Source organism: Triplophysa rosa, linkage group LG22, assembly GCF_024868665.1.
Source record: "Triplophysa rosa linkage group LG22, Trosa_1v2, whole genome shotgun sequence".
Taxonomy (NCBI): domain Eukaryota; kingdom Metazoa; phylum Chordata; class Actinopteri; order Cypriniformes; family Nemacheilidae; genus Triplophysa; species Triplophysa rosa.
The window spans coordinates 7,151,269-7,175,631 of NC_079911.1; the positions used below are offsets into that span (position 1 = coordinate 7,151,269).

The following is a 24,363-nucleotide window of genomic DNA, read 5'->3' on the forward strand; positions in this document are numbered from 1 at the left end:
TTATTTACATTCACTACGAAATCCAAAGTGCGCCCAAACTTTTGATTTAAAAGACGCTGGCGCATCTCTAATTTGTTGTTGGTCCGCCATTATGCTCGTATTTCTTCTCCGCTGTGAATTACAATTTCTGTTCATCTGACCATCCGTAATCTGGGAGCGTCACCACAAGAAATATGTGGGTACTGCCGTTCTGGTAAGCACAGTGTAGGTATGAATTTAGATCTTTTGTATTTGAAAAAAAAAATCGATACTTTGTGCCAGAGTATCGATAACGTGTCGCGGGCTGAAATGTCGCGATAAATTGCCATATCGATTTTTTTTCCCATCCCTAGTAAGGACAAATTAATGGACGTGACAAAAAGGCTGCACGCTTTTGAGAGACAGCACACTTATATGAAAGGCCTATATTGAATCTACCTTTCATATCTAAAGTTCTGGAAAAAGTAGTTTCAACTAAATTATGCTCCTTCCTCCAAAGGAATGACATCAATGAAGAATTCCAGTCTGGATTTAGAGCATGCCACAGTACAGAGGCTGCTTTGATCAGAGTTACAAATGATCTGCTATTGGCGTCTGACCAAGGTTGTATCTCGTTATTGGTGCTGCTAGACCTTAGTGCTGCATTCGACACCATTGACCACAGCACACTCCTACATAGACTCGAAAATTACGTCGGCATTAAATTAATAGCTTTGAAATGGTTTAAATCTTATTTATCCGACCGTTTTCAATTTGTAGCAATAAACAATGAGGAAGTCCAGCATTGTGTACCACAGGGCTCAGTCTTAGGGCCTCTGCTCTTCGTGCTACAAGGAGATATAATAAAGCGACACAGAGTTACCTTTCACTGTTATGCTGATGATACTCAACTTTATATTTCCTCGAAGCCTCATGAAACACAGCAGTTCCATCGAATAATGGAATGCATAGTCGATATAAAAACTGGATGAGTAACAACTTTTTATTACTGAACTCGGACAAAACAGAAGTGTTACTTATTGGACCGAAAATTGCTATACGTAACAATCAAGAATACTGCTTAACTATTGATGGATGTTCCATAAAACCCTCGTCGTCAGCAAAGAATCTTGGCGTTCTATTCGATAGTAATCTGTCATTTGAGAGCCACGTCGCCAACACCTGTAAAATTGCGTTTTTCTATTTTAAGAATATATCTAAACTACGTCATATGCTGTCAATGCCAGATGCAGAGAAGTTAATTCATGCATTCATGACATCAAGACTAGATTACTGTAATGCACTGTTAGGTGGTTCCCCTTCAGGCTTATTACAAAAACTCCAACTGGTCCAAAACGCGGCAGCTCGAGTTCTTACACGTACAAAAAAGTATGAACATATTAGCCCGGTTCTGTCAACCTTGAACTGGTTACCTATAAAGCATCGCGTTAACTTTAAAATCTTGCTTATTACCTATAAAGCCCTACATGGTTTAGCTCCTCAGTACTTGAATGAACTCCTTTTGTATTACAGTCCTTCACGTGCATTACGCTCTCAGGCGTCCTGTCAGTTGGTAATACCTAGAATTTCAAAATCAAGTGCAGGTGGTAGATCCTTTTCCTATCTAGCGCCTAAACTTTGGAATAGTCTTCCCTGCACTGTCCGGGAGGCAGACACACTCTGTCAGTTTAAATCTAGACTAAAGACGCATCTTTTTAATCTTGCATACACTACACTTCCATAATATCAATCCTCTGAGGGTTTAGGCTGCATTAGTTAGATCAACCGGAACCAAAAACACAACTGATGTACTTGTTGCATCAAAGAGTGCAGAACAGTACTCTACTCTCAGCCAGTCTTGTCTCATTGTTCCAAGGTTACCACAGCGAGCAGGATGCAGTTCATGGCCAGACCTGATGGTAGAGCAGAGAATGGAAAGCGGCGACCTGACAAGAGCTGAGATGATAGAGCTGCACAAAGAAGGACGCGGTCACTTGACACGTCTTCACTACAAAATTTCAAATGCAATTAGATTATTAATGATAATCTTAAAACTATAATTTACCTTATTAGTAAGTTTATTTATTTTTATTTAGCCTTGTTGTGCAAGCTCTGTTGACTTGTGCAGAGGCAGCAGCTTTTGCCAGAGGGGTACTGGAATCCCCTGGTTGGGCCTGGGTTCTCCTGAGGTTTTTTTTCTCGATTAGAGTTTTGGGTTCCTCGCCACCGTTTGCATACTGTTTTTCTGCACTATTTGCCTGACCGGGGGGCTGCTTTAGAATTAGAATTTTAAGGTTTTACTTATTGCATATAGGAATTTATAGTCTGTTATATTTGACCTGTGCTTCTCTCTCCTTTATCTTAAATGTGTGCTCTCACTGTGCGTGCGTGTGTGCTTGTCAGTGTGTGTGTGGACTTGGTTTTTATATGTTAGTGGGGACCTAAACCTGAATGCACACCAACTCATGGGGACTCGTGTCACTGTGGGGACCAAAATCGAGGTCCCCACGGGCACAAAAGCTTATAAAATGTACAGAATGATAATTTTTGAAAATCTAAAAATGCTAAATGTTTTCTACGATCTTTAGGTTTAGGGGTTGGGTTAGGGGATAAAATATACAGTTTGTACAGAATACAACTCATTACGCCTATGGACTGTCCCCACGGAGATAATAAAACACACATGTTTGTGTGCGTGTCCGTGTGTGTGTCTATATGTGTGTTAGTACGTGTGCATATTGTGTGTGTGGAGTGTTTTGTATGTGGGTATGTCTGTCTTCTGTGTTTTCAACTTTTTCTTGTTTTTACAGGTACAACTTTAATTGTTTTGCTTATAGTCAATATGTCTCATGTACAGCTGCTTTGCAACAATGAAAATTGTAAAAAGCGCTATATAAATTGAGTTGAGAGTTGAGTTAGTAGGATTTCTGTGAATTACAATGTGTAAACCAAGCAATAATACCCAACAAATGGAGAAGGGATGGCTCTATAGAACATGAATGTCTTTTCATAAGGAATATGGAACGTTATGGATGTGACAATTCACTTACCTGACTGTGCTTTAACGCAAAAATGCTTTAAAGGGATAGTTCATCCAAAAATGAAAATTCTGTCATCATTTACTCACGCTCATGTAATTTCATACCTGTATAAATTACTTTGTTCCGATGAACACAAAGAAAGATATTTGGAAGAATGTTAGTCATTTTCAGTTCCGGGACATCATTGACTCCCATAGTAGGAAGGATTAAATGGTAGTAAAAAAAGGTGCCTGAGAACTCTTTGTTTTCCTAAATTCTTCAAAATATCTCATTATGTGTTCAACAGAACAAAAAAAGACAAAATGTTATTCCTACTATTGTAGTGGATGCTGTCCCAGAACATTCTTCCAAATATCTTTCTCTGTGTTCATTGGAACAAAGAATTTTATACATGTTTTAAACAACCTGAGGGTCAGTAAATGATGACAGATGTTTCATTTTTGGATGAACTATCCCTTTAAGAGAGAGTTTACATGGGTATTTAAACCACCCAATATTGTATGGTGAGCCTTTAGTAAAAAAAATTCTAAGGTTGACATTTGCATGGAATTGCCCATTTGTCATCACTTAATTTAATCACGGTCTACAGTAACAGTGGGCAAAAAACTTGCATATAACTGATTATGAAAAAAGGATTTGTTTCGGACAGGTTAAAAGGAAAAGGCTGTAAAATTCCAATGCATCTGTAGGATGCAGAAAAATAACTGCATGAAAGACCTGTGCTGGTGTCAAAGGAAGTGTGCGTGTGGTAGACATCACGGGCAGAGAAATCCACAGCGCTGCTGGTGAAGCGGACATGGCAGCTGATGGAGGACTCTGGGTGGAGCGATGAGATGCTGTCTGTCTGTGAAGAAGAGCAGCTTCCTGTGAACATCACATAGCTTATCAGTATTGAGATCTTGTAATACAGGTTTTGCTAAAAGCAGCCATCATAAAACCTCTACAAATGGTCCAGAATGCGGTAACAAGATTGGTCTACAAGCTGTCACACCTCTCTACATTAATCCATTTTTCATGTATTCTCTCTATTCCAACTTTCTATTGCCATATGGACATCCAGTGGCCTTAACATGTATTTAGACAATTCCAAACTGTTAAAGAAATAATCATCTGTTTAACCTCAGGTACTTTCAAACAAAACAAGTCACATTTCTAAACGATTTCTGAAGTGACTTTTAAAGCATGATTATGCAGTCATTCTAGTGGTGGTAGAGACGCGTTCCTTTCTTCTGACTGATACGTAAATCATAGCTCTTGTTTTCTGATACATTCTGGGGCCACTGTTTAGTCTAGGGATGCTCATTTCGGTTAATTTCCCTAACCGAGAACCGACACTCGTTATCCGAACATTAACCGTTAAGATTTAAATAATACATTGGAATTAAATAAAAACACATGCTGCGTCTCATTTCGAAGGCTGCGTCCTCTGGAGGTCGCGTTTGTCCAACATCCGGAGGAAACAGACTTCGAAATAAGAACACAGCTACAGTTGACGAGGGACTGTGACACGTTAAAAATACAAACATTTTTTTCACAGATTTATTTTAACATGCAAACAGCAGCTTAACGAATACATCAATAACAGCACCTGCATTCACATATTATCACATTTTCACGAACCTGTGGCATTTTGGACAATGGAGAAAAACTAAAATAATATAAATCCAAAGCATAAAATAAACAGGCAAGAAAAAAACTGAAATAATTAACAAGTTATGACAAAACGAAAACACAGAAGAATCGGCAAAGTTTATTTCCGTCAGAAAGTTTTTTCATCTTGGAGTTTTTATTTAATAAAGAAATGTTTACGTGTTGTGGTGACAGTCTTGAGCTTGTTTACGATTAGTCCCGCGGCAGAACACCCTTTCAAATGGCACGGATGTCCCGGGAATGTAGAGATAACGCCTTGGGAAGCATGTCACATTTGCTTTCCACCAGCCAGTCTTAGCTAAACATATATAAATCCGATCTGCTACACCACCCAAAATACAAACATTATGTTTTACTTCATATATTCATATTTCACATTCGTATTTTTACATCACGTCTAAAAGAAGGCAAGGAAACCACCGGTCGCACCGTTTTCTTCTCTTTTCCAAAGCGCACGGACAGCCGATGCTAAGCATCCATGAGATATGTTTATGTAAAGGATAAATTTATGGCTAGCACCGAAATTCCCTTGCAGTAGCTCCTCTATTAGCTTTGCTGAGCCATAGACACGCCAGGTAAACGATTGTCCCATGTCTACATTTAAAACAAAGAACTTGAGATTGAGCAAGGCTGCCAGTGGCACTCCATTTGGAGGAGTAAAGCCCTGACAAATGTGGCCTCAACAATCAGATGAATTACACGTGTACAGTTTCGTCAAGTGACTTGCGTGATCGGATTTGAATATGCCTAGAAAACGTTTCGGAGGGCATTTACACCTAGTCGCACGCATCTGCACACTCCGTGAGTTAATGCTTAGCATATTTTTCTTTCACCATACAGAAAACTAAAAACATGTAAGATTTAATAGTTATTTAAAAACGTATTATTAAATTATTTTTATTATTAAAAAAATATTATTAATATTATTAAACTTAAAATAAACATACCTTTTAAATCGTTTAACTGATAGTATTAACCGGTCAAAGTTTTAACAATCGGTTAACGGTTAAACGGTCAAGATGAGCATCCCTAGTTTAGTCCTAATGCAGTAACTGAAATGTCTTAAAAGCATCACATGACTCTGTATGTGAATGTGAAGATTTTGTACCAATGAGGTTGCTCCGCCTGTCTCTGGTTGCTATCAGGACTTTCCCGTCTCTCTGTCTCTTCACTGAAGATGATGGAAGCATCGCAGTTGTTTGTGATGCACTTTCAATAAAAACCTACAAGTCACAATATTACAATACAGTAAAGGCTGTTTAACATGGTAACTACACTTTTCTAGCTCATTTTTAATTGTAGAGGTGAAGAAATATGCAGATTTATCTTGTACATCTCCAATTCATCATTTCACACTGCTTCCAAAGTGTAAAAAGCAACACAAAAAACACATAAAACAAACCAAATATAATAAACACAGAGCAATATGCTGTCTGCAGTTCACCAGATATCACACGCATCTTAACTTCAACATAAAGCAAATTATATTCATTTTATACCTTGTCAAGTCTTGTGGTTTGAAATTGAACATGAAATTAAGATGCGTTGAGAAAATTGCTCACCTCCCGGAATGTGCGAATCTGACCCGCTATTTCATAGTACACAGTGACTGTTCCAGTGTCTCTGGCTACAGCGACTCCAGACCTGGATTCAACCTCCAACAGAGCACTGGACGACGAACTCCAAACACCCGACACGCCTGCACGAGACAAAATCAGTATGACAGACCCATGCAGAAACACACAGGTCCTTCTGTAGGTGAGAGGAATCTGTGATTCTTACCTTCCTGATTAACCAACAGAGCTGAAAAACACACCACATCCCCGACCACCAGCCGCTGGGCTTCAGCAGGATGGATGGCGTGTTGGACGGGCAGAGCGAGATAATCTGTGAGTCCGGTCTGGCCCGAATCCCAGACTGCCAGCAGAGTCAAACCCACGTTCACTGTGCGCACAATCAGGGTGCTGTTACTCGAACCCTTACCCACCTGAACCAAATCCTCCCTACACACAAGAGACAGCTTATACTGAAACTGAAAAAAGAACACACACTTGTTTCTATATTTGCATCCATCTTGCAATGTTGCCAGACCAAGGAAAAAAATTTATGGTTTTCTTTTGGGTGGGTGGTTTGGTGTATACCAAAAGTGAACCTCTTTAAAGCTACAATTTGTAACTTTCAGCCTCTCTATCGCCATCACAATGGCATTTCTCAAAGCCATTTAATGATTCTTGTTGTTGTAATTCGTAAATAAGTTGTTTTGTGGCGTTGCATTTAAACTGATGTATGAGAGTAAATGTTGCATCACCTGTTGGTGGAGAACGTGAGCAGTGTGTTGTGGCTGTTTAACATCTCTCCTGTGCTGTCGTGAAAGTGAACAGTAAAGGTGAGCACAGCTCCCAGCGGGATGGCAGATAGAGTCTCTCTGTTAGACGTGTACAACACTGGACTGGTGCTAACACGCAGATATGATACAGTCACCACCTTCAATTATAATATTACATGTTAAAGATGGATTAACACAAAATACAATACAATTTGTAGGTCTCTATATCTACATGGTATGCATTTCTGTATATCAGTGCTGTCCTTCTGAAACATTGTATCTCCATATTTCGTGATTTTCATTTTTGCCATAAATCATTATTATTATTAGTCAGTGTCACCCTTTACGTTTGTCACTGGATGTTGCAAATATCTAACCAATAAAACTTATAAAAAATGCTTGTCAACTTCGACAACACAGTATTTAATCATTTATAAAGTACAGACTTTTTTCCATTTCCTGAAAAACAGCTAATTTGGACGTCCGAGGTTTCAAAAGGACATCGACGATATATAACTTGCACATGTAATAAAAGTTCATTTCATTAAAAGCTACAGCATATTGCAGCTCTGTGTGGGCTTTTACCTTCACAGCGATAATGATGGTTTGATTTACTCCAAAGGTTTCCTGCGAGCTGATCTGTAGTGATGCTGTTCCTGTTACAGACCCCGATGTCAGAAGACCTTTATCATCAACCTGAATGAGAGTAGTTCTGTCAGGACACTCCAGCACACGATAGGACAAAGACCCCAGTCCATCTCTTCAGAAAAAAAATCACATTACAGTCATTTTCGGCTCAAATATATTTAACGTACTATTTAGTGTATTGGATTTGTTTGAAATATGAATTTTCAGTTTAGTTCAATGCTCCATGTGAGCTCACTGTTCTCTATTGAATACACAGCCTGTGGACTGTAAAAATCACCCTTTTATGATCAATTTAAAATGTGGCAGTCTTACTCATCAGGTTCAGTCTCCACCTGTAAAACAGCTTCAGTGATGCAGCATTAAATGGCAAGTGGTCCAAACGAAAACACTGCCAATTTGATGCCCTGCTTAAAGACCCTAACGATGCCTAGTAACCAGATGGAACATCCCAATAACCAGCTAAAATACCCTAGCGACAAGAGGGGACAACTTAGCGACATACAAGAACCAGCATATAGAGCCTAACGATGCCTAGCAACCTAGTAACCAGATAAAACACCTTAGCAATACCTAACAACCGGCTTATAAAGCCTATTGATACCTAGCAACAAGACGGAACATCCTAGTAAACAGCTACAATACCCTAGCGACACCAAGTTAACAGCCAAAATCCCACAGTAACAACCAAGAACACCTCTGCAACACACAGTAAACAGCTTATAGACCCTAACAATGCCTAGCAATCAGACAGAACACCATAATGACCATCTACCACCTAGAACATGATAGCAAAATGCAGATCGTCTTCTAGTTTCTAAATATAATCTTGTACATGTTACTAAATTTTATTCACATTTTATTTACTTGTAAATAGGGCTGCAACTAACAATAATTTTGATAATCGATTAGTTGGACGATTGTTTTTTCGATTAATCGGATACTAAGTTTAATTCATTCTTTTGCTTATAATAACCAAATCAGAGATGGGAAAAGTATACACAACTGAACTCATTAGCCTTCTCCCAAAATGTTGCGGATATCTCCCTAATTAACACACCAAGGCTGATGAGTTGATTCAGGTGTGTCATATTAGAAGCAGCTGACAATAGTCTCTCCCAAACGTGGCAGGGAGGGGACGGTTGGCCAAGGAAATATTTTTTTTGTGGCATGAAAAGTGAGATATTTGTCATTCAAATGTAGTGAAGTACAGTAAAAAGTATCCAGAAAAAAATAATACTTAAAGAGCAAGTTCACCCAAAATGAAAATTCTGTCATCATTTACTCATTCAGTCCCATAGTAGGGGAAAAAACAAAGAGTCAAAAGTGCCCCAGAACTGTTTGCTGTCCTACATTCTTCAAAATGTCTTATTTTGTGTTCAACAGAACAAAGAAATGAATACAGATTTGGAACAACTCGAAGGTGAGTAAATGATGACAGAATTTTCATATTTAGGTGAACTTGCCCTTTAAGTACAGTATAGACACTCAAAACGTTTAAGTACAGTACTCAAGTAAATGTACTTAGTTACTTCCCACCTCTCAACTAAATAAACCCCCCAAACCAGGGTATTTAGCCTATTATGTACTTTGCAAAGTGCAAACGCCACAAATATAATCTTAATATTTTATCTATACATCTAAATATTTTACTAATACAATCTTTAATTTGATTATTTAAAACACCTCTCCCCTTTAAACTTTAAACCTGCACGGCTTGAAGAGATGCATGCAAAACACGTCTGACTTAATAACTGCGCAACTTGTGCTGCTAGGAGGGACACGTTAGACTTTATAACTGCGCACCTCGCGCTGCACGGAGACACGTTTGACTTTAAAATTGCACTGCACGGAGAGACACGTCTGACCTCAAAACTGCCCACCTCGCACTGCATGGAGAGACACATGCAAGGAGAGACACGTTTGACTTTAAAACTGCGCAACTTGTGCCACACGAAGAGTCCCATGCATGGAGAGACTAACTGATAATGACTAAAAAACTATTTTCATTATCGATTATTATCATGTTTATCGATTAGTTGTTGCAGCCCTACTTGTAAGTATTACTAACAGCAGTTATCTGGAAATAACATACCTTGGAATGTTGCAACTGACCAATCAGAATCGTGCATTCCGAAGAGTCGCGTAATAAGCAGCTTTATACACACAGGCTCTGATGTTGTTTAAACCAGTAATGGTCCATTTCAGCTTTATGTGTTGATCTTCACAACAGTATGGTAATGTTACCTGTTGGTCTGCAGTTTCACCAGTGAGTTTGGGGACATCAGTATCTCTTCAGCTTGAACTTCAGGGTTGAGCAGCCGCAGTTTATCATAAACCTTCAGGGACACAGTGTTCAGTATTTCAGTGCATTACACAATGCATCAATGCTTTTCTGTTCATGTTAAAGTTTATGTTTTTTTTTTCCAAGTCAGCAAACTGAAGTTTGTCATGAATTACAGAAGGAGATTCAGTTTACCTGAATCTGGATCTCATCGTGGAGCTCCAGAGCGTTGTCTTGTAGGTGCCCAGCGAGAGGAACAGTGGCCTTCACCTGCACTCTCAGACCTGTTCGGCCTTTACTCCTGCCAAACACGCTCATGGCGAAGTTGTGTTCTGCGCTGAGCTGGACTGAAGCCTGCAGAAGGGATCCAGAAAACAGATCATTGTATTTTGGGTTAGGTTAAAATGAGCACACGAATAATCAAATACACTTTCTAAAGAGTTTTATTTCTGACCTCTGTGTGGCGTGTGTGGATGTCCAGGATGTCTCTCTTGGTCACAGACCAGTGGAAGGTCAGTCCCGGTAAAGCATTACCGAAAGAGAAAGGCGCCTGAGTGCTGGTCAGGCCCATCACATAAACTGGCATCTACAACAGCGAGAGATCAGGTGAAAACTTTATCAATCTCAAGTGCCAAATTACTCCTCTAATAACATCTTGTTCATATTCACCTGGGTTTCTGTCTTCATTCTGGTGATGGGAGCTCTAATTCGAATGGCTTTCAGCTGGACAACCTCAACATCCACTTGATCCTATTAAGACCTCATTTAATAACACTGAACATTGCTGATTTAACTAACATCTACATCTGTCTGTAGACCCTCACCTGTGACACAACCACTAGTTTGCCTGTTTCTGTGTCGACAGCTTGAACCACGCCGGTTACAGTCATGTTGCCCACTGACAGGCCCTGAACGTGACCGAGACTGTTGATGGAGGCGATGTTCTCATGGGACAAAGAAAAGAGGATGTTGGACTGGGGCTGTGGTCCGCCCTCTGATGTGATCTACAAATGAACAGATGAGCTCTCATTAGAACGTGTCACGTGTGAAAAATAAATACAGTGACTAGTCAAAAACTTCAAATCTCTTCGGGTTCGGCATGTCTCGTGACTAGCTGTCATATCATATTTTGTCACGAGAGAACCAATAAGATTGAAGTAATCAGTGTGTCGCCAGATTTGAATTTAGCGATCCTGTGGTTTCAGTTTTACTAAATAAGTTCAAAATATATAATTTAACTTCAGAAGCCATTTATTAACCCCCTTGAGTCATTCGGGCTACTTAAATGAAGGATGTCCTGAATGTACATTTGGAGCTTGAACAAGTTGGGACCTATACATGGAAATAAAGCAATTCATATTTTTATCAAAAAAACTTTCTGTGTTCAGCTGTAGAAAGGAAGTCATTTACATGTGGTATGGGATATGGGCACATAAATTATTAGAAAATGTTATTTTGGGGGGGGACTATTCTTTAAAAGACTGTTTTTCCTGCATTCAGCTTTCTAAATATGAAATAAACAACCAGACATTGTGGTCCTGCATTTTGGATAATATCCTTCGAAACTTTTGGATACATGGGTGGGACCAGTAACCTATCGAGCCTTTTAGAAAATTATTAATACATTAATACATATATTGCACAAATATTTTCATTTGATTAAGGGTAAAATATTAGCATGAATTACCTGCATCATTGCTCCTATTATAAGAGTGACCTTCCTGGGCAGCAGCCTGAAAGGTGGAAAGACCTACAGAAAACAGAACAAAAAAATCTGATGTAAATAATATTACATAGCTTGCTTAAAGGTTTGTTGAAGTATCTCTATCACAAGAAAAGCTATTATGCAGGAAGCTTTACTTCTATTTGCTGGAGGGCAGAAATGATTTTTCTGCCGTTTTTATCCGTCACCATAGCAGACACACTGGTCTGTCCGATCATCAGACCTTTGACCAGAAACGTGGCTGTGTCCTCCTCCGAGGAATCTGACAAAGCTCTGAAAAACAACCAAGTTGATAGGCGTTTGCAGACAGCAAAATAGAAGTTCAGAAGACTGAGACTAACACATAGTTACTCACTGTAAAGAGATAATAGATGATGCTGGTCTCAGCTGGAGATTCATGACAGAGAAATATTTGGACTGAAAAGGCTTTCTGTTGCCATCCAAAACCCGAACATATGCTTTGACTGATTTGCCAATCTCTACCTAAAATGAAATTGGACGAATCACTCTTCATATCTAATCTAGTAGGCTGTCTAGTGAAAGTCTCCTTTTTTTAAGGTCTTTGATATCACTGACCTTGTCGACGACACGCACGACAACCTCCAGAATATCAGCAATGTGTACTGTAGCAATGGCAGGGGAAGGAAAGGTCAAGCAGAGGTCATGGACCATTACTTGCAAGACCCCCACCTGCGAGGGAACCACCTGAGTTACACATTAGATTAGATTAGAATTAGACACTGGAGAGTTCAGGATAGAAGAAATGCATTGTTAACTCTGAAAGTCCAATAATGTTTATAATAAACTAGGGCTGTCAACGTTAACGCGTTAACGCATGCGATTAATTTTTTCAAATTAACGCGTGAGAAAATATTTATCGCAATTAACGCAGCATCCGTTTGTTTTGACATCCTTTGTCTAGCGTTACATTATGTAATCACGCTCTTATTCGTGTACAGGCTTTTAAACCACTTAAGCGCGATTTGAAACAGTTGCTTTGATGCGTTCAATGAAGATAGACAGCTTCTAAACTGTGGGACGCGGCAAAACGCAACGCGAGGTCCAGTCTGGTGTAAACACACCACGGGCTGAAGGCTGCGTCGGTGAATCTCTGTCAGACAGCGCATCCGTGTTAAGTTCTCTTTCGTGCTTGAATGGATAAAACCACACAAGATTATGTCAGAAAGCCCGTTTTGTCTAGCATTTTCTTAAGCAAGACTTCAAAGTGTAAAATAAAATCTTAAATGAATGCAAAGAGTTGTGAAAATGGGAGTGCGGTGACGGTCAGATCTGCGTACTAAGACAGCTCTTAAAGGGGCCACGTTCTTAAACCTGCTGCTGTGACTCCTGTCACTAATGTTAATCAAAGAACAAAATAAAAGAAGAAATCAATGTGATTTTATAGCTTTAATGAGAATTCTTCTGCATTTAATTTTATAATTTAGCATTAAAGACTGTAAAGTGTCCTTCAATTTCCTACATGAGCTCTCAATTATACTGTTGAATGGCTATAATTAATGTTAAAATAATCAATTTAATAGAGACATCAGTAACAATACTAATATCAAAATGTTAGCTTTCATAAAATGATGCTGTTAAAGAAATATGTTGTTTCTACATCAATTTGAAGATTAAATGTGAAATTATTAAAATGTAAAAGTATATTTTAAAATATAATTGTTGTGTGCGATTAATCGTGATTAATCACAGAAAAAATGTGTGATTAATCAGATTAATTTTTTTAATCGATTGACAGCACTATAATAAACCAATAATGTTGGTTAAAAAAAGCCAAACAGCACATTCCTGCTTTTAAACCCATGAAGGGCCTGACCCAGGTTACTTCTGTTCTGGCTTTGCTATTGTAAGCACATATTGGAGTTTTAAAAAGCTTTAGTTTAACTTAAAAGATTTCTTTAAATGTTACCTGAGCGATCCCCTGGAACTCCTGAAACGTGACTTCTGCAATTCCCTTGACACTTGCATTTACATAGAAATGACCTGAGCCTTCTTGCAGAGTCAGATCAGCCTGCACACACGACACACAACATGTGTGAAGCACAAATGTAAGCTCTTCCAAGAGCAGAACAAACAGACATGTGAGAGATCTTACCCTGACATCAGGATGGTTGTATATGGTGATGGTGTTAGGGGTCACTCTCACATCCTCCACTAACAGAAGATCCAGTGTGGCAGAGACAGGGCTCAGAGGATCAAACTAAACCACAAAAATCAGAGCAATATTTCAGATTCAGACTGATTGAATGACAGAATCAGAATGTCATTCCATAACAACTATAAAAATAACAATACAGAGAAACAAAATATTGGGATCACTTTCCGAGCCATTTGTTTCAGCTGTTGAACAATAACTCATACTGCCAAAAAGTCTCTGGTGCTAATCGCATCCCTGAATGTCGTTTGGTTCTGCTGATGGCCTCTTTCACAATGTCCAGTTTGTCTTAAAACTGATACAGAAGTTGGAATAAAATTTGTCCCAAAAAGACGTCAGTTCTCTCAAGAGAGTGACAGCTTCTCCTGACTCCTCTAGTCTCTGAATAATTTCATGTACCCTACAGTGTCTGTTTTTTGTTTCTTTGCAAAGCAAACAGCAGGTCATCTACATCCATATTTGTGACTGTCCTAATATAGTCATGTTTATACGCAGTTAGTGTCAGTGTGAACAGGCCTTGAAAGGAATTTTTTAGAGAAACTTGCAAACTCTAAACCAGTTCTTAGAAATTGATGACCCTTATCACAAGGGTATAAATGAAGGAACCCAAAGTCTTATCTGAAAGTAGAAACTATTTGTGTAAACCAGTTGAAAGGGAGAGTTAAGAAAATCTGTCATTTATTCACACTAATGTCAAAAACGGTTAAAAAATGTCCATTTAATTTGGTCAGCAACACAGACAGGGTTGGAATGACACGAGGGTAACTAAATGATGAAAGGACTTTTACTTTTGGCAAAACTAGGTGCAAAGAAAGTAGCCTGGTAACCACTACACAATGGTACGCGACTCAAAATCTAAAAATGATTCAGTGGTTGGTAACAACCTGCTCTATAATGTCAGAATTTCAGTTTCCTGTGTTGCTTTGCTTTGTTGTAGTGATGCTGTGCGGTAAAGCATGTGTGGTTGCACAGTATTAGTCATTTCATCATTGAGGAAATGAAACTAGAGTTCGCGATCACTACAAAATGACTGTTCACAAACTTCGTGAACTTAAGGCTGAACACTTTGGTCCGTTTCCTACTACATGCACCTGCTGGGCTACTTTATATCATTTGGCTGTGAACTATCAAAGGGAGTACCACCACAAGTATTAATGAGATCAAATTGACACTCAAGAGAAACGCACCCCTCTCAAAACAGCTGCTGCCTCCAGATGAGATGTTTGATAGCCCACAGCTGTTACCGTGATGGCGGCGATGCCTGATTCACGATGCACAAGAATGGTCTGACGTCCTGCGGACAGTTTAACTCAACCCCATTAGATCACATGCATATACACTTACAACATTTCCTGTTTATTTATTTTATCTGGAATATTTATCATAAGGTACCGTGAAGTTTTTTCTGCTTGACGTCGTCCTCGTGTAAGTATAACTGCATAGGCATGGTCGGTTCGATGCTTGCTAGAGACACTTTAGACGACTCCCAAATGAGACTCAAAGAGCTGAAGTTATCAAACTTCCTGCCCTGGTGGTCAAAAGCTGCCACGTCCAGCTCTGGGTTGTGATAATTGGAAACTGGCACCTACAGATCACAAGTTCAAATGCTCCTGAACATTCATATCATAAGACACGAGATATGCTTGAGGGTTTGACTGCTCACCACTTGTTTGTTTTGCTGCAACAGCGGGCAGGACACGTCCAGCCGAGGGCTTGTGTAGATGGGGCTCAGCGTGAGACGTGACAGAGGTGCACACACAAACTTTACCACGGCTGGTTCCACGGCAGGGAAGGGATTTGTTACGGTGGGCTGGTTACCAACAGTCATGGCCAAAACCTGGGAAATCCCAAATAATCGATTGACGATTTCTCTTCCATATCCCTTCTAGATCACGGATTCAGAAATCTCTCATTTACCTGCTCTCTCAGAGAACGACACGTGGCTCTGATCAGATGTCTGGAGTAGGTTCGGGAGGCTGGTCCCTGCAGGGACAGCGTCACACTGTTGTGGTCTTCAGCCGTCAGGTTTCGGAAGAACTTAGAAGGCTCTAGCACCCACGGTCTAGGGCCGCCTTCAAAAGTCATGTCTTTAGAGGAGCCCAGCGTCACCATGGACACAGGGTCAATCGCCTGTCACAGCACACGGCAGTTGAGCACTTCTCAATTTGTTCTTGCGTTAGATCATAAACAGAAACAACATGAAATATAACTTGCCTTAAGTGGTGGGTAGGCAGCAATGGTGATCTTTGCACTGAGGTGGACGTTGCTGTGGGTGTAACTAACCAGAAGGTTGGTGTATCCAGGAGTCAAGGCCTTGACTTGAACTCCACTGCAGTGGCTCTGACCTGGCACTAGTCTCCCTGAACAAACAACATTTTTCAAAGCCTACATCAAAGCGTTCACTACATCACGTTCTGCTTCTCTTAAACCTGCAAATATTATCGACACAGCAGGTGTATTTCTCTCTCCTCACCCAAATTTCTTTCCTTTAGTGGAACAGAATGGGACAACTGAGATCAGTATGCCTGCGTTAAAGAAAGTGCATTCTCACACATTCCTTACCTAGACAACTGCATAAAACTGTAAACAGTTTAAGTTTAAAAAAGTGCAAATTCGAAGTGCAAATTACACCTTGCTGCATTAGCACTACAAGTGATCTACGATAAAAAAGTTGTTTTGTTTAACTGTTGAAGGGCTCACAAGTTTGTCTTTTAAGCACTTACTGTGAAATACAGTATACGCAGTGGCGCCCCCAAAAAAGTCACTGGCCCCCCATTGGTCCCTCAACCAGAATGAGATTTTTTAAAATATATATATTTTTATATTAGAATAATAGTATTAATACTTATTAATTAAAATGTACATTATCGAAGCAGTATGTAAAAAAATAACTTGTATAATGTGTTATGTAGAATACGATCTCAACCCCTCCTCTCTCTTTAACCTGGGAAACCCAGACTAATATGCGAATAGCAGCCGCAGTACCACGCACGTGACGTCATGTTTGCTCCTGTTCAGTCAGCACGCATGAAAGGGGTAGAGGGTTGGAGACGAAACTCACAAACTAGTAAGTAAAATGTGGTTTATTGTATGATAAAACTTATTGTATCAAACTCTAATATGGGTTGGCTAACTGAGATTAAGCTAGTCGCTAAGGCATTGGATTTGAATTTTTCTGCTGCTCATACTCGCATTTTGATCGATCACTATACATGTTTGGTTAATACATTACTCCATCAGCTGATCTTTAAATTGTTGGATTGCAGTCTTTGGCATCTATTACTATCATATTTATTTTATAGTCAAATATATGTCAAATTAGTTAGCGAATTAGCATGTATCGATCAAACACTGAAAATATTAGTAAATTAAATTAGAAATTAAATCGTAAGACTAGTAATAACTTCATATGATCCCAGTAGTATTAATGGCAATGCCAAAACTCTTAACCATTAGATTCAGGCATAATACTTTTTTTTAAATGTGCCACCCTAAGATTTGTACTGGCCCCTTTGTGCCACCCCATAAAAAAATCCTGGGGGCGCCACTGAGTATACGTCATGATACAAAAAGCATTATTTTGTCACACCACATCTAAGTGTCCATCTTTCAATCCAAACTACATATCTGTATGCCCAACACTAACTGGCAAATATAGATGCCAGCCAAAAACTTACTTTCACGATTTAGAAACCTATGGACATGCCCAACGGCTAAAACATGAATTGATGTGTGCCCATCATAGTCAAGATATTCATCTTCGCAATGTGCTCTTGGCTTTAAGCTGAACTCTACTTACCCTCCAGCAGTTGGAAGATGCCCACGCTCTCCATCTCCACCTGCATGTCAAAGTGTGAACAGTCACTGAGAGTCACTCTCTCTCCATTCAGTTGACCAAAGATCCGCAGCGGAAGATCAAGACTGAGCCCCACGCGAGCTTCTACAGCACAAGGGCTGAACTCCATCCCCACCGGCTCAATAACATACACCTGCACAAGAGAACAGCTGAAGGTCTACATACAAGTCGAGCACATCGACACCACTATAACATTGCAAAGATTCAAAGAAGTCATTCGTTGGCATCACCTTCATGTCTCCGTAGTGCAGTTGGTTTCTCATGTCATGGGCGTAGATTGCGCTGACACCAACATCTCTGACTGTTGTCATCCGTCCTTTCACTGTAACCATGGCAACCGCTGCATTAGTGGACGACCAGCTGAAGTTTCCACTTCCACCGGTTGCCTGACACAAATTTAAGTTAATCGATTTAAATTAATACTACATTACTCCAGAGGTAATTAACTTAAAATTGAATGCAAAACAATCTCTTTACCTTGATGGTATACTGGTACGCCCCCTCTTTAGGTTGCCATGGAAATGTGAGGATGGCAGGTGTGAGCACTATAGGGTTGTAGATTTCAACATCCTGCTCGTTACGCACGGGAACAGTGAGAAGATGAATGCTGCCTGCCTGCAGCACAACACAACACATTATCTCTGGTGTGTCTAAATTTCAGGTAAACAGAGAACATCTCTATAATGACAGAAAGAAAATGCATACTTGATCAATGACGGCTTTCAGCATGCTGTCAATCATGGTTTGACCATTCTTCAATGCTTTCACATAGTGGTAAGATCCGTTGAGGGACGACTCCAGAACTTCAAAGTACTCCACAGGGAATGTTGTTGCTATACGAATATTCTGTCAAATAAAAATAAAAAATAAACAATGTAAGATAATGTGCAATATTCTCAACCACTGTGTACTGTAACTGTGATCGCAAAGAAAAGTGGTGCTCATTTAGTAACATTTTATCAACTTTCAGACACTCTCTTCACAGAGTAAAGTGTGTAGATGGTGGACTTTTCACCCAAAATTGAAATTCAGTGATAATAATTTACTCCCTCCTTCCTCTATACACCAGTGAGAAGCAATAAGATACGATGTTGTTGTCATGTCGCCATATTTGTTTGCTAATACATGACTTTGTCAAGATTATTATACATACTGAAGGTCTGGGAACTTTGGACGCTTTGTTTGGCGACACACACGTGTCCTGGAAATCCTGTAAAATTCAACCAATCAAATGACAACTTGGAACATGCTGAAGTGTTTCCAAGAAAGTGTGCCTAATCAGACGTTCATTTGTCGGCAATCGGCGCGTACGTGCATAATGTTAACAACACAAGCTTATAGTGAATCTACCTTTCATATCTAAAGTTCTGGAAAAAGTAGTTTCAACTCAATTATGCTCCTTCCTCCAAAGGAATGACATCAATGAAGAATTCCAGTCTGGATTTAGAGCATGTCACAGTACAGAGACTGCTTTGATCAGAGTTACAAATGATCTGCTATTGGCGTCTGACCGAGGTTGTATCTCGTTATTGGTGCTGCTAGACCTTAGTGCTGCATTCGATACCATTGACCACAGCACACTCCTACATAGACTCGAAAATTATGTCGGCATTAAGGGAATAGCTTTGAAATGGTTTAAATCTTATTTATCCGACCGTTTTCAATTTGTAGCAATAAACAATGAGGTGTCACGCAAATCGCAAGTCCAGTACGGTGTACCACAGGGCTCAGTCTTAGGGCCTCTGCTCTTCGCATTATACATGCTACCTCTAGGAGATATAATAAAGCGACACGGAGTTAGCTTTCACTGTTATGCTGATGATACTCAACTTTATATTTCCTCGAAGCCTCATGAAACACAGCAGTTCCATCGAATAATGGAATGCATAGTCGATATAAAAAACTGGATGAGTAACAACTTTTTATTACTGAACTCGGACAAAACGGAAGTGTTACTTATTGGACCGAAAACTGCTATAAGTAACAACCAAGAATACTGTTTAACTATTGACGGATGTTCCATAAAACCCTCGTCGTCAGCAAAGAATCTTGGCGTTCTATTCGATAGTAATCTGTCATTTGAGAGCCACGTCGCCAACACCTGTAAAATTGCGTTTTTCCATTTTAAGAATATATCTAAACTACGTCATATGCTGTCAATCTCAGATGCAGAGAAGTTAATTCATGCATTCATGACATCAAGACTAGATTACTGTAATGCACTGTTAGGTGGTTGCCCTGCAGGCTTATTACAAAAACTCCAATTGGTCCAAAACGCGGCAGCTCGAGTTCTTACACGTACAAAAAAGTATGAACATATTAGCCCGGTTCTGTCAACCTTGCACTGGTTACCTATAAAGCATCGCGTTAACTTTAAAATCTTGCTTATTACCTATAAAGCCTTACATGGTTTAGCTCCTCAGTACTTGAATGAACTCCTTTTGTATTACAGTCCTTCACGTGCATTACGCTCTCAGGCGTCCTGTCAGTTGGTAATACCTAGAATTTCAAAATCAAGTGCAGGTGGTAGATCCTTTTCCTATCTAGCGCCTAAACTTTGGAATAGTCTTCCCTGCACTGTCCGGGAGGCAGACACACTCTGTCAGTTTAAATCTAGACTAAAGACGCATCTTTTTAATCTTGCATACACTACTCTTCCATAATATAAATCTTCAGAGGGTTTAGGCTGCATTAGTTAGATCAACCGGAACCAAAAACACAACTGATGTACTTGTTGCATCAAAGAGTACAGAACAGTACTCTACTCTCAGCCAGTCTTGTCTCATTGTTCCAAGGTTACCACAGCGAGCAGGATGCAGTTCATGGCCTGACCTGATGGTAGAGCGGAGAATGGGAAGTGGGGACCTGACAAGAGCTGAGATGATAGAGCTGGATAAAGAAGGACGCGGTCTCTTGACATGTCTTCACCACAAAATTTCAAATGCTATTAGATTATTAATGATAATCTTAAACTATAATTTATTTTATTATTAAGTTTATTTATTTTATTTAGCCTTGTTGTGCAAGCTCTCTGGAGCTTGTGCAGAGGCAGCAGCTTTTGCCAGAGGGGAACTGGAATCCCCTGGTTGGGCCTGGGTTCTCCTGAGGTTTTTTTTCTCGATTAGAGTTTTGGGTTCCTCGCCACCGTTTGCATACTGTTTTTGCACTATCTGCCTGACCGGGGGGGCTGCTTTAGAATTTTAAAGTTTTACTTAATTAATATTGCATATAGGAATTTATAGTCTGTTATATTTGACCTGTGCTTCTCTCTCCTTTATCCTAAATGTGTGCTCTCACTGAGCGTGTGTGTGTGTGTGTGTGTGCGTACTTGTCTGTGTGTGTACGTGTGTGTGTGTGTTGTGTGTGTGTGCGTGCGCATCCGTGTGTGTGTGTGTGTCTCTATGTCTATGTGTGTTAGTACGTGTGCATATTGTGTGTGTGGAGTGTTTTGTATGTGGGTATGTCTGTCTTCTGTGTTTTCAACCTTTTCTTGTTTTTGCAGGTACAACTTTAATTATTTTGCTTATAGTCAATATGTCTCATGTACAGCTGCTTTGTAACAATGAAAAGTGTAAAAGCGCTTTATAAATAAAGTTGAGTTGAGTTGAATTAACACAGTTATGCAGGGATAATACGATGATGTATTGTGTGCTCGTGCTTCAGTTCCACCCACTGCACTCCTCCAGGAGGTTGACTCTTTTCGGAAATAATCATACTGCTGTATATGCCTTTTATAAATGTGATCAAACTAATTACTCTTTGACAATATGAAGCATGCTATACTACACTATAAGTACTCAAGATTAATATGAGATTGGCAGAAATTGTGTGCGTTACCTCTGCTTTAAAGTACTTATCATTACGGGGTTTAGGTCAAATGACATTAAACCAACATTTCCTGTAAAATAATTCCTGACAGCTCAATTTATACATTATTATATAATATTACCACTGCCAATCCAGGTAAGGAGACACTGAGTTATTTTGTACTTGCTCAATAACTGATACTTGCTTATTTTTAATCGAAAAGGTAAAAAACGGCAGCTGTAAATATTTATTAAATTTCTGTCTGTGTCTTGCTAAACCATATTGTATGCCTCAACAAAACGTATACTGTACATGGTAGGAGTGATGTGATACAGGTACATCTAAAAAAAATTGTGAATATCGTGAAAAAGGTCAATATTTTTTGTCACTCATTTCAGAAAGTGAAACCCTTATATTATATAGATTCGTTACACATAGAGTGAAATATTTCAAGCCTTTTGCATGAATTACGGCATCAATGTGGCGTGTATAGTGGTTTTTCTATTACAGTATTAAGTTTTTCTATTATTGATTGAGTTTTTATATGAAACAATGCATTTAAACTAGATAAAGGTCTCACACACTTCTCTAACACAGAAAAGGCTATGAGTCTCATAGCAAAAAGACCATGATCTCATGGGTCAAAGGTTACAGGCCAGGTTGAACATCAAACAGCACCATAAGACATCTTTCGCACGCAAACGCTTTGAGCAAACACACACAATATGCATTGTTCACACGAGATCTGGTCTAAAATGCATGGTAGTTTTTGAAGTACATGTAAGCTAGGGGTAGTAAATGTCAATATGACATACATTCGCATTTTAGAGATGGATGTATGTGTCTTTAATACAATAGCAACTGACAAAATGACATACATCTACATTTTAAAGATGGATGTATGTACATATTTTTAATCCTTTAAAAGGTTTTGCCACAGTTAAAAGTTAATGTAAGAAGTTTGATATATAACTGTGGAAAATCAAAAGAGGATGGACAAACAAAAATAAGTGATGTCATGTAGAACCTGATTGGGAGAAGATGATGTCAGGTAAATATGATTGGTTTAAACTGTGATAACGACTTGAGAACAGTGTATAAAATAAGTGTAGTCAGAAGTGTAATTGTTAGGCATCTATAGATGAACTCTGTATGTCTCACTTTGCTTGCTTGTGCAAATAAAGATTGAAACCTCTTGAAACCTGGCTCTCTGGTCCTCGTGAATTCTTTCTACATTGGCTGATCGACTTTTCGCCACGACATGTAGCATGGATGCAATCAGCCTGTGGCACTGCTCAGGTGTAATTCATGCAAAAGGAGGCCCAACCAAGTATTGAGTGCATAGAAATGAACATACTTTTCAGAAGCCTGACATTTCCGTTTAAAATATCCTTTTTTTATTGATCTTATGTAATTTTCTAATTTTCTGAGACACTGAATTTTGGGTTTTCATTATCTGTAAGCCATAATCATCAAAATTTCAAGAAATAAAGGCTTGAAATATTTCACTATGTGTAACGAATCTATATAATATATGGGTTTCACTTTCTGAAATGAGTGACAAAAAATATTGACATTTTTCACGGTATTCTAAGTTTTTGAGATGTACCTGTATATTTCTTTGAGTTTTTCTTTTAATGTCTATACCAGGGGTTCTCAACCGTTTTGACTCCAAGCCCCCCATCCCCACATCCCATCCCACCCCACCCCCCACCCCCCCACCCCGCCCACTTATCGACAATATTCAAAGGTCCCCCTTCGCTTACAAAAAAATAGACAAATAATAAGATAAATATATTTTATTACTCATTTTGTCTAAAATTAAAGTATTAGTAATCTTGAGGCCCCCCTGTTGAGAACCACTGGTCTATACCATCTATGTCTTTCTTCTGCTATGCCTGTACTTTTGCATTGCACTGTCACCAATACAAATTCATTGTGTAATCATACTTGGCAATAAAGCTCTTTCTGATTCTGAGTTTTAAATGTTCAATGCAACTTACATCAGACAGATGAATCTTGTGGCCTGACTTATCAAACACTTCAATGAAGATTTCGTATGTTCTTCCCGTCTCAAGTACCCAGCGTTCCTCCGGCTGAATCTTAAACGCTAGTATTCAAGACAATCAAGAGAGCTTTCAATTACAGTACAATCAATGGCATCTTTTATAAACTTCTCGTTTTTATGAACCTCTAACATAAGCCAAAAATGATCTCCAATCCAAGTAGTGGTCTTCATGTAAAACTGTAAACTAATGATGAGACTAACCCAAGTATCCTGGCTCCACCACATATATAGTGCTGTTAGGGAGACGAGAAACTCCCTGCATTCCCAGACCTTGACATTCAGAATGAAGGAAACACAAGTGTGATGGTGATTTTTTTTAATGGTATTGAATAATCCCCTTTCTTCAAAGAAAGTCTGTTAAAGTAGTTCACTATAAATTTAAAATTTCATGATAATTCACTCACCCACAGTAAACTATAAAAGATTTTATATGTTTTTTTTTAATAAAATCTATACATAATATTTTTATAGTTTGTTATAGCAATAAACAAAAACCACAATAACTTGTACATTTCATGTTTTTTCATTATGTTTTTCACGGTCCTGTCTATATTTTCATTGTCTCTTCATGAGAAGAATTTTTTAAAAAATGAAAAAGAGGAATCTCAATGTCTGTTGTGGTGTTCAATGTCAGACCAAAAAAAAGGTGTCCCCTATTGGATTCTCGTGGTACTGCGGCTAAAACACTCACAGAAGACAAATAATTTGGTCGATCAAGCTCAAACTTCATAAAAATATTGGTGGTACCTGGGACTTTGACCATTTGACATTTTTTAGGTCGAAACACATAGATTTTATATGTTTTTTTAAATAAAATCTATACAGAATATTT

The 24,363-nt window shown here is 39.0% G+C and overlaps 1 protein-coding gene across 2 annotated transcripts in view; it reads right to left on the minus strand.

Annotated features, from left to right (window-relative positions):
- Positions 1-3,437: 3,437 nt before the first annotated feature.
- Positions 3,438-24,363, minus strand: part of nup210 (nucleoporin 210) — a 29,015-nt gene continuing 8,089 nt past the window's right edge. Inside the window, exons 8-35 of one of the 2 annotated variants that reach the window (XM_057321425.1) lie at positions 23,733-23,801; positions 23,467-23,573; positions 18,362-18,502; positions 18,134-18,271; positions 17,887-18,042; positions 17,600-17,789; positions 16,015-16,160; positions 15,718-15,930; positions 15,464-15,637; positions 15,193-15,385; positions 14,988-15,094; positions 13,741-13,845; positions 13,555-13,656; positions 12,204-12,332; positions 11,983-12,110; positions 11,765-11,900; positions 11,592-11,654; positions 10,729-10,908; positions 10,574-10,654; positions 10,359-10,490; positions 10,100-10,258; positions 9,868-9,959; positions 7,561-7,735; positions 6,958-7,133; positions 6,432-6,652; positions 6,212-6,348; positions 5,758-5,872; positions 3,438-3,863 (exon numbers count right to left, since the gene is read on the minus strand). In XM_057321425.1, the coding sequence (XP_057177408.1) occupies positions 3,583-3,863; positions 5,758-5,872; positions 6,212-6,348; positions 6,432-6,652; positions 6,958-7,133; positions 7,561-7,735; positions 9,868-9,959; positions 10,100-10,258; positions 10,359-10,490; positions 10,574-10,654; positions 10,729-10,908; positions 11,592-11,654; positions 11,765-11,900; positions 11,983-12,110; positions 12,204-12,332; positions 13,555-13,656; positions 13,741-13,845; positions 14,988-15,094; positions 15,193-15,385; positions 15,464-15,637; positions 15,718-15,930; positions 16,015-16,160; positions 17,600-17,789; positions 17,887-18,042; positions 18,134-18,271; positions 18,362-18,502; positions 23,467-23,573; positions 23,733-23,801 (4,046 nt within the window). In that variant the 3' untranslated portion in view covers positions 3,438-3,582. The remainder of the gene's footprint in view (positions 3,864-5,757; positions 5,873-6,211; positions 6,349-6,431; positions 6,653-6,957; positions 7,134-7,560; positions 7,736-9,867; positions 9,960-10,099; positions 10,259-10,358; positions 10,491-10,573; positions 10,655-10,728; positions 10,909-11,591; positions 11,655-11,764; positions 11,901-11,982; positions 12,111-12,203; positions 12,333-13,554; positions 13,657-13,740; positions 13,846-14,987; positions 15,095-15,192; positions 15,386-15,463; positions 15,638-15,717; positions 15,931-16,014; positions 16,161-17,599; positions 17,790-17,886; positions 18,043-18,133; positions 18,272-18,361; positions 18,503-23,466; positions 23,574-23,732; positions 23,802-24,363) is intronic. The other variant, XM_057321426.1, reaches the window with a different exon arrangement.